The sequence below is a fragment of the Patiria miniata genome, unplaced genomic scaffold (genome assembly GCF_015706575.1).
Source record: "Patiria miniata isolate m_02_andy unplaced genomic scaffold, ASM1570657v1 HiC_scaffold_20, whole genome shotgun sequence".
Classification (NCBI taxonomy): Eukaryota; Metazoa; Echinodermata; class Asteroidea; order Valvatida; family Asterinidae; genus Patiria; species Patiria miniata.
In genome coordinates, this window is record NW_024037059.1 from 35,078,253 (window position 1) to 35,089,382 (window position 11,130).

The window sequence follows — 11,130 nt, forward strand, 5'->3', positions numbered from 1 at the left end:
TCTTAAACAGTGGAATAACTCCTATGAGTTCACACCAATTGTTGCTCTGTTTTCAAGTATAAAGTCGCCCAGTCATATCAACACGTGTCCTCACAAAAATCAGTTCATTTTCCAGCTACGGTATTTCTCAGGTCCATATCAGATCGTTGTTCTTGTTATAAACCAACTGATTCACTTTAACCCTTACTCTCTGAGGGTAGTTTACTGCATGTCAGTTGGTTATGCCAATGCCCTCCAGCTGCAGTTTATTGGCAGATAGTTTGTCTTAACAGTGAAGGCTCCAATTGGCAGGAGTTGGAGGCCCTGGAGGGTGCCTGATACTGACCAGCTGGGGGCACTCACTTTGTTATCAGAGGACTCTCATTGTTCTCTGTGGCATGTATTGGAGTGCCTGTCCAGTTACCCTTGAAATGACATGGCAGATATTGGAGGGCCATGCAAAAAACATAGGAGATTTTCTTGAGGCACATATTGGCATGCGTTGGAGGGTCTAGTAGGGTAAGGGTTAATATCTGATCTGAAGGCCTGATATCAGTCACTCACTCTCTTTCCTTGCTAATCAGCTGCAGCTGCTAGTCTTATAACTACACACTTGTCATCATCTGCTTGTCATCATCTACAGCTTTGTCATCATCTGACAATAGTTATTCCTTGGTCAGCAAGGTTATTTGTACCTTGAAGTACTCGTGCCCTTTGCTGCGAAATGCTTCTTTCAGTCCGCCATCGTCTGTAACCTGTAGTGCTTTGATTTCCCAGCCTTCAGCTTAAAAAGCAAAAAAAATAAAAAAAAGGGGAAAAACATCTTAAGAATATGTGGAAATGTGCAAAGTGACGTCAATAATAAATTACAAAGGACCATACATCAGAATTTTATACTGGTACATAAATTTTGAGCAATTTCCATTCATCTAATTAAAATGTATGGACAATTTGAGGCATTCCTTTTTTAGGTCACATTTTCACGAAGTGCATTATTTTACAAATCAAATGTAGCATTTTTTTCCTGACAACTAAGGGTTCTGTTGCTGTGACAACATTCTGTCCAGTTTAGTGGTTGTCAAGTCTGCTCATTATACTGTCATGAAGCAACGATTACCAACAAAAAGAACAGAAAATTCACCAAACAGCAAGAAATGCAAACTTTGGGCAACTTAGGGCGCGGAAGTAGTAAATACATGTAGCTGTAACACTGAGGTTTCTGCCTCTAAATACCTTTTTTATTTCATTTATTTCGCAGGTATTAACAATATATATAAAGAAACCCAAATGTTGGGACTATTATTTTAGTGAAGTTCTGCATGTGGCACTTGCAAAATCTAGGATATCAAAGCCCAATCTTTAAGCTTTATTTTAGTACAAGAATCATTCAAATCACTCCTGTACTTTTCAAGTTACGGAATTTTAAATGCAACCACTGTTTTAAAGTTTTGTCCACGGATCACAAGAAGGTAAGTGTTCTTTCAGCAAAACAAAACAAAATCACATTGGGATGTGAGTGAATTGTTTTTCGTTTTGCTGAAAGAACGCACACCTTTTTTTGTGATCCGTGAACAGAACGGTCGTTGTGTCTAAAATTCCGTAACTTTAAAAGTACATAAAGTGATTTGAATGATTCTTCTACTAAAACAAAGCTTATGAATTGGGCTTTCATATCCTAGATTCTAAAAGTGCTACATGCAGAACTTCACTTAAACAATGGCCCCGACATTTGGGTTTCCCTTTTTTCGACTCACCCTGAACATGTATAAAACGTAACCACAATTAATACAATTAGGTAATTACAATTAAGTTGCTCTCACCATAAAGTTTTTCCACTACACTTGCTGGGGTTGAAAATGGGGGACCTTAACGTAAAGAAAAGAATGTAATTATTGGGTTAATATTCAATAAGATTTGAAAATTTGCATGGTGGTAGTGTATGCTAGTGAGGTTTATGGTAACACCATGTGGAATAATCTCTTTTGAGACGAAGTGTCTTCAGACTGAAGACAATCTGATGGCATACTGATGAGAATGTCGAGTTTCACAACCAACCGGTTCTTTTCAGAACCACACTACTAAAAAAGAGATTATTCCACATGGTGTCACTGCAAACCTCACTAGTATAAGTTAATATTAATCAACTTATACTGATATTAGATAGATATATGCATATTCTTATAATCATAAAAACTTTTACAAAACTAGTCAAGCCACATTATGGATCAACACATTAAAACGTACTAAATGTACTAAATCTACACAAACACTAAACAAAAATGACTTACCATTCATTTTACTTTGATCATAGTCAAAATGTTCCAGAAGACATCTGCCCTTTGGTTTCAGAAGTGATCTCATCTGATCGGCATATCTGTAAAAATAGGAAACAGAACGAATAAGAATCAAGGATAAGAATACATTTTCATCCAAATGACACACTGTCATGATAAGGTCACTGCGAAGATATCACCCCTGAATGTTTACCAAACTTCCAATAGTTCAGAAATATACGAAGCGTTTATTTTCAAAATGCGACATATCTGAACAGGAATCAGAACCAATATTAAGCATCAAGGATAAGAAAATACATTTTCATCCAAATGAGACACTGTCATGATGAAGCTGCGATGATATCAACCCTAAATGTGAACCAAATTTCCAAAAGTTCAGAAATATATACAAAGACTTGTAATTATTTTTAAAATGCGGCGTGTGCAAATAGGAATTAGAACCAGTGAGCATTAATGATCAGAATGCATTTTCTAAGGAATCAGACACTGTCATGATAACACTGTGATATCATAACCCACATACGAAACCCCATTTCCAATAGTTCAGCAATATACAGGAATTTATTTTCAAAATGTGACATATCTATTTGAAAAAGCAAACACAAAAAAAGTGAAAAATGTTGATGTTTCTGAAAATTATAGAACATACACAGTAAAACAGCCATTTCTAAACTTCATATTTCACTTGATAGTAGTCTTAAATTGTGTTGAACAACTTTACAGCCATAGTAACTGACTTTGGGAGTAACCAGCAAAGGGCAGTATAAAGGTAAGCGTGTATCTTGTTCTGGAAACAAACTCTTTATACTATGGGCTCCGTGCGCCAATGAAAGAGGGCGCCCTTTTACCTAGCAACGACGTCCCATGGGCGGGACAGTTAGCTGGTTGACGTGCACCGTTCCTTGTGTGTGACGCACGTACACCAGGGGATTTGTACTACATGTATGTACACACGCAGTGGTACGGCCGCGCGTCGCAGCAAAATTGCAGTCAGGCAAGATGGCGTCGGTCGGTCACCCCCAACTGTTCCTTCTTTGCCGGTGAGGGGGTACTTGTGAACAAAGCGGATAAGTAATTGAGTATGATGGACATTTTCTTTAGCATTGTGAGTTTATAACATGGTTAAATTTGTTATTTCAGCAAAAACAACATATTTATCACTGCAAGCACGAGTAAAAGGACATACTTTTGAAGATCCTCACGGAGCAATGCAACCAACGACGCACGGTCCCAAATGCAGTCAAATTCTCCGATGGTATCTCTGCAAGCAAAGAAAATTCAAATCACTTAGTGTATCAATCCAGCACATAGACAGCTTTAGAAGATACATCTTGCGGCAGCTACTTGGAATCTGCTGGTCAGACTTTGTTTCAAATGAGAGCCTCAAACCACTGATCAGCGACAGATGGTGTCTTTCTGCCGACACAATCCGAGAACAGAACGCTGCTTGGCTTGGTCATGCAGTGCGACTGGTGGTCTTGCAGCGGCAGTGCTTGATGGAACCCCACTTGGAAACCGTCGGCAGACCCAAACTCTGTTGGATCGAAGGCCTCACCAAGTGGAGTGGCCTCAGCTTGGCTGAACTAACTGCGCCAGCACTGCCCCGATGCCAAATTACCCCTGCACCAGCCAAAAAACTCAGAAGTGGACGGTTGTTGCGTCAATGGGCAGTATGGTAGCCTACAACGTCTCATGATGATGATGATGATTTGATACCCAATCCATACACCAAAACTGACAGATTCAAAAGTAACCGGTCTTTATTATAGGAAACATGTTTGGAAAAAAGAATTCAGATAATTGTCTTTGCCAGCCTTACCTCTTCAAGTCAAAGATGTTTGCTTTGTAGAGATGAATACTGTCGTCTTTACTCTTAAAAAAAAAATCAAATTATGAACAATAAAATTGAATATAATATAAACTGCTATGATACCTGCGTTATTTGCGACGTTAGTGACAATCTGAATTGTGGTTCACATGTGATCTGGCTTGTGAATGACTTGTGATCTTATCATTGACTTGTGATTGATGTCTTGTGCTTTAGCCAGTGTTTGGCTTGCAATTCAGCTGGGATTGACTTGTCATCTGACTTGTGATTTAGTCTGTGACTGACTTTTCTGATTGACTTTTGGCTGACTTAATATCAATCAATCAATCAATAGAAATTTATAAAGCGCTAAAATCAAAAAGTTTGCTCTAAGGCACTGATGGGGCACCAAAAAGAAGAAAAATTATTGGTGGTACACCTCCTGAAACAGGTGAGCTTTCAGGAGTGTCTTGAATGTATGCAGTGAGGTGGTTTCTCTAATGAATTCTGGAACTTTGTTCCAGATTCTGGGGCCGTATACAGAAAATGATTATCAGCAAAAGAGACACAAGGGGTTCTGGGCTCAACAAAGTGTAGTGAATAGGAGGTTGTTGATCGAAGTCGTCTCTGTTGAGAACTAATTTGGAGCATGTCCGTGATGTAAACGGGAGCTTGTTTCAAGTACGCTTTAAACATACGAATGATGACCTTCATTACTTGTACTTGACTCGTGATCATGCTAGTGATTGACTTGTGATTGACTTGCAATTGACTTAAGATTGACTTGTGATTGACTTGTGATTGCCCTGAGACTTAAGTTTGATTTACTTTGGATTGATCATCAATTTAACTCTTGATTGATTGTCATTCATTTGTGAATGACTTGAGACTGCCTACTGTGAATGCAGCATACCTTGTACAGATCGGCATCACTGACTCCTTCCATTGGGCTGGAGGTAAATTCCACTTTGTTCTCCTTGAAGAAATCTTGAATCGCAAGAGCCGACAGCTCCGCTCCTACGACAGTGTGGCCTTGATCAGCCAGCCTAGACATTGAAATCATGCTAATTTTTTTACTGCACCACTCGAGGAAATCAATAATTTTTGGTATAATTATTAATAGTACAAAATCAAGCAACTTGTGGAATCATACCGCCTGGGGCGGATTGCAATAACCGGTCTTAAAGCTGTCTATGCGCATTAGACAGTCTAAAAGCTCTGGCTGTCAGTCAGTCTATAAGTTAGACCATTGCAATGACACGGTCTAAGTATTAAGACAGTCTTAAAATAGTTAGCCTGGGTTGGGCTGGCTTAAAACGGTCTATTGTTGGGATTTTTGGAATTCACTGGTGTAATGAATTATTCTTTCCCAAAATATTTTTTTCCCAGTTGATGAGTGTTTGATTATTAAATCTTAAAAAAGCAGAACACTGCTTGGAGGGAAAATTCTCTGGGATAGAAGGGATCTTCTGGAAAAATGTAATGACACTGAGTTGTACTGCAAATACAATTTTCTCAACATAAAATTTCGGAATTGACATTTGATTTCGCATGATATGAATCACACAAACCTAAAAAAAAAAAAAAATGTGCAGTCTCTCCAGTATTCGCCCGTAACCATGGAATGTTTGTTTGTGAATCATTACTCTAAGCGGGCTTAGTAAAGACCAGCTTATTGCAATGGGCTAAGTTTGGTGTCTTAACCAAGACCGTCTAAGAACAACAGCCGGCTAAAATCGGACTGGTTTAGCCAGCCGACTAAGACCGCGTTATTGCAATCCGCCCCAGGTATACTGTCATTTTAAAGACCAAAAGACTTTCCTACCATTTTGAAACAATCAGCAAACCCAACAATCACCCAAACAAATGATTGTGGAAAACAGCTTTTTTTCTTCAAATAGTATTAAAATGGGCACAAGTCAGCTATAGAGTTTATTCCTGAGTTGGCCGTATTAAATCGAAAGCGAGGTAAACTCTTCATTTTTGGAAATTGCGAGTAGAAATTAAAGCAATGAAATAAAAGTTCATTGCAAATTAATACCATTACATGTATGCTCTGATTATTAATTAAGCATACCCTGTTTTAAAGGGAATGTACAACATTTACTTTTGCTGCAATTTTCAGAAATAAATGGATTTGGAGGATTAATATGTTATAGCAAATATTGTTAAACTGTCTTGCTTCACACTTTGGGTTCGGAGATGCTGGAAAATCCAAGAAAATCCACCATATTCTTGTGGTCTGGCTTCCTGACCCCACTTAAGATGAAACGGAACCATTTATAGACTTTGGGGAATTGTAATGTCAAAGAATCAGTCTAGCAGGCATGTACCCCTTCACAGGTGTGTAATCAATTGCAAAGACAATGCGGAAGAACAAAATATTAAAAGTGAGGAGCACTTTTTGAAAAAAAGCCAGTTTTCTCCAACGCTGGTCGGCCAACCATCGTTGGAAAAATACAAGTTTTCTTCAAAATGTCAGCACACCAGGAGCCACAGTTTTACAGGCTGCTTTTGACTGTCATTCCCTAACAATCCAGTAAGGTATTTCATGATAATTTGATCACTTCATTTTTTGATGTTTGCAAATGTTGTATTTTCCCTTTAAGCCACATTTAAAAAAATAAATTGAAAGTGAGGCTTGAAACGCAATCTAGCCATGAAATAGTATGGTACCATCCTAAACAACAGTTTACAATTTATAAAATGGATTCAGGGAACATGATGGAAGATGGATTCCTCATGAATAAGGTCTGTTGACCTCGTACTGGACCATGCTATATAGGCCATCAGCCTCGGTCCAAAATTTTGGCCACCGGTATCAAATGAGGGGAATAATCGTCATAGCGATTTTTGGCAAGGTATACACCTCCAGAGTTGGAAACTATGTGATAGCATTGCAGCGGTGGCAGCTTATTGGGTGCTATCACCCTTTTTTTTCAAAATGTCCATCAAAATGCTTGTTACCACTCTAGGGGCGGTATACCTTGCGCATGCGCACTATAATCATTTTATGCCCTGATTTGATACTGGCCAAACCCCCCGGCTGATGGCCTAATAGTTGGGATGTAACAACAAGGTAGCATTATTTCCATTCTTACCATTTCATGTCTTTTGACTTTCCACACAGCGGAACGAAGATCCGGCATTTCCCTTGTCCGGCAGTCAACTCGGCAATATATTTCACGAGGATTCTGAAAATTTGTAATTACACCATGCCAAAATGTAAGAAGTGGGAAATTAATTTCTAGTTTGCAACCAGCACCTTAACCCCATAAATATGTCCCAAATACTGGACTTTCTCTGTATTTTAGAGCCACACTGCGATACATGCTACATTTCTGGGGAAAAAATTTCTTTCCTGAATTCAAACTCTAGAATTGTTTTCCCCATTTGATATTCATTATTAAAGCTCCCTACAACCTGGTAAATAACAGGAGAATCCAATTCTATACCTGCAGTAGTTTCTAGATGTTTCTAGTAATCCTGTAGTTTTCAGGGGAAATTTGCAGAGACTTTGTCCAAAATGACTGCAGTATTTTCTCAAGGTCATTTGTCATGTACATGTACGTACATTGTAGCTTTGACCTTTTGATTCTCACTGGTTTATTTATCAGAAATGTCAAGTCCATAGAGAATACCAAGTGAAAAAAACAGTCTACATTTTAAAATCAGGAGACACAACTTTTCAGGAAATTAAGCATGCATTGCTGTGTGGATTTACATATGGAGGAAGTCCAGTATTTTAGACACATTTATTGAGCCATTCCAGCCATGAAATTGACAGTTTAAAACAAAAAATCCGAAATTAAAAAAGCAGCATTTCTTACTGATAATGTCTTTCTCAAAAAAGTATGATTTCATTATCAGACTAAAGTCTGAAAATATCATGCCATGATTTTGAACCTATGAGCTTGCCTTGTGTCCAGCAATAAAAAAAAAACCAAGTATTACTCACGGATGAACTTCCGACTTGTGGAACCCGATTTCGTCGTCCACCCACATCTGTCTCCAAAACTCATCATTATCGACTTCAGTCATGCTCCGACCGAGATTTTGCCACTACTTGGAAGTGACAGAAGATCTGCGAATACAAGGAAAAAGTTAAACCTCACAGAATGTGGCATCCTGAGGTCTCTTTGTGAGCTTTCATATTTTTTTCTAAAGTTATAGGTGTGGGTGCTGGGCGGGATAACATCCATCGGTGAAAGCATTCATTTGCACAATCAGTTTTCATCAGTTGCGATGACTTGTCAAAATTCAAACTACACTCAAGAACTTGAGAACCATTGAGTAACTTTTTGGTAAATTGATCTGGGAACTTGACAGGGCAATGTAACAAGCTCCCGGATGTCTAGGCTCAAGTGTTGAGCAAAGCTAACCCAAAAGCAAAACGAACCGACCTGAAACCGGCCAGGTTGGTTGGTTCATCATTTCAGTCTGGTCTTTTTTCGGTTTTGCATTGCGATTTTCAGATCGGTTGAGCAATTTAGGAAAAACCTGAAATAAACTGGGGAAAAAAAACAATTCGGAAATTCACACGGTGCAATATTTATTGCAGAGTCACTGTGCCCAGTGCGACTAGTCTGTAGTCTGTATTTCACTGAACGAAAGCCAGCTACCAGCGGAAAAAGGGTCAAAAATTAAGTTTTTTTCTGCAATCAAGTAAGTTCCCAATCCATTAGACTTTAAATTTTGTATTAACGGTGATTTCAAAAGAGCAAACACCTAAACTCGCCTGCAAATGGGGGGATTCCCTGGTGGGTTTACTGAAAACCGAGTGTGGTTTTCGCACTCATCTACACAATATAACACAGTACCGGGGTTCGCAATTCAAACAACGTACCATGCCGACGCGTGATTGGCCCGTGCCCCGCGTGTATACATTTCACAGGGACGGGGATATAATACGCGTAGTGCCTGCTTGTGGATTTGTGCACATATGGCGCTGTTTGTTTACATTTAGCGTATACATGTATTTAATAGCTACGTACTTGGCTCCATCAGGGTTTGCTCTCAAAAGTCTTCCACAACAATATTCTCCATTATTTAGTCTTTCCAATGGTACTTTACTTGATTCAGAATGAACTTCCCAAGATGATGAAAAATCCCACGAAATGTGACCATTATTTTTGTTCCGATAGAGACCTTTATAGGCCTAAACGTCGCAATCAAAGGCAGTTTTTTGTAGGTGTGTCCTCATCAAGTGTCTTGCCAAAAAGTTCACAGTCCTATCTGATAAAAAAGTAAAGTCCTTTTTCCGTCGATTTATTGTTATATCTCGAATATCAAAAACTTATTTGTAATATAAAAAGGTGATTGAAAAGACGTCCTCCGTTGAGCTGTTTTTACGCAAAACGAGACTGGATACATTCGGTCCCAAGAGGGCGTTTTATACGAGCTAAAGCACGGACATGCGCACAAACCTAATGTCACCCTGAAAACAGCGGTGCCTGTATTACCAGGGTGACCGTTTTAGCCGATTTTCGGCTAACTTTGACAGATAATTTGTTAAAAAAACAAGTTTGACAGAAAATTTGACAGAATGGATTTTTTGGCAGATTTCTGGCAGAATTCTACAAAAACAGCAAATTTGAACAAAAAAGTGTACATCTGTTTGAAAAAGCTTCAATCCTTTCAAACAAGCCCTTGCATAATGGGACAGGTTGGCTGGTCTAGGTGCTGAGGTTCACTGGGAAACGGACTTCGTCGTGGCTGGATCCGCGTTTTACCCGAAATTTACCAATAATTTCACAACATCTTTAAAAGGACTAGATTGTTTAATATGTAATTTGAATCTTAATTGAGGCAATACTACCAATCTGCATGTTAGTGTTTAATTCTGGGGAATTCGGCAGATTTTTGATAAATCTGACAGAGTTTTGATGTGCATTTAGCAGAATTTGGCTCTGACTTTACGGTCACCCTGTGTATTACAAACGTGAAAAAAATGTGTACCTGTTGATGAAGGAAACAAATGTCACTCAGTCATTGACAATGTTGTCAACTTGAATTAAGTACATATAAGTTGTGGAGTAGTGGTGTTCCCTAACATGGCGCAATTCGACGTTTACCCCGACTTTCCTCATGTAGTGATGCATAACTTTTTTGATGACAAACTTCAAATTAATTCAGTGAAATACTGGTACTTTTAACTTAATGCTTGCTATTTAACCTCTGTGAACAGTTGCGGTGTCAAGAAATTGAATCCGAAATTCAAAAACGGTGGCGTCCGGAATTTGAGCACAAAATCGGCCGAGTGTTCCCTAACGTGGCGCACTTGAATAAATCTCGGAAAATTCCAAATAAACATTTAACTTAAGAATTTCTGTAAAATTGATAAATTGTGATAAACCATCATTATCTCTACATACATACCCAACTAAAAGTGTATCAGAAAATTATATTTTTATTCTTGGGGGGACATTTTCAAAGGGTTCACTGTGCACTTTGAAATAAAATCGGAAAATCACGCCGAAATAAATTGTTCTTCTAGTTTGTACGGGTAGTCTGTATAGTCTATAGTATACATAAACTCATGATTTATGAACGGGAGTGTTTAGAACTTAATGACATTTCAGCTAAAACTTTTGCTTCAACTAGGGTCTACAGGCGAAAAATCAAAGTGCGCCACGTTAGGGGCTGCGCCACGTTAGGGTACATCAACAATACTTGTTGGTAGTACGCTACGGCAACGTCCGGAAACTGGACAACACAAACATTGACAATCAACACAAAGTGCAAACTGAAATTGAAAATGAAACGCTTACGTTTGAGAGAAATTTCGAAAAAACAAACGAAACGACAGCTGCTAGTACTCCCAGTCTTGCTGGTCTTCCTATCGTCACCCTTGGCTTTGTCCAGATACAGCTCACGTGTGGTAGAACTTGAAGTAACTAAAATGTTGCGAAGTCACTTTTGTCAACACACACTTTGTACCCAGTGTAAACAAACTCATGCCGGTGTAGCGCCCTCAATAGAATTTCGCTTCGCTTTCGCTTTCGCGGGAAGTATGAACCGTGCACTTACATGATACAGAGCGCGTGACAC

At 38.8% G+C, this 11,130-nt stretch overlaps 1 protein-coding gene across 1 annotated transcript; it reads right to left on the reverse strand.

Moving 5' to 3' along the window:
- Positions 1–432: 432 nt before the first annotated feature.
- LOC119728829 (thiopurine S-methyltransferase-like) lies at positions 433–11,043 on the reverse strand. The gene is made up of 9 exons (XM_038201226.1): positions 10,851–11,043; positions 8,039–8,164; positions 7,182–7,274; positions 4,994–5,126; positions 4,093–4,145; positions 3,460–3,534; positions 2,268–2,353; positions 1,800–1,844; positions 433–763 (listed from the first exon to the last, which is right to left on the reverse strand). Exons 2-9 carry the CDS (start codon positions 8,119–8,121, stop codon positions 645–647), a joined length of 687 nt encoding a protein of 228 aa, XP_038057154.1. The 5' UTR covers positions 8,122–8,164; positions 10,851–11,043; the 3' UTR covers positions 433–644.
- Between the last annotated feature and the right edge of the window lie 87 nt (positions 11,044–11,130).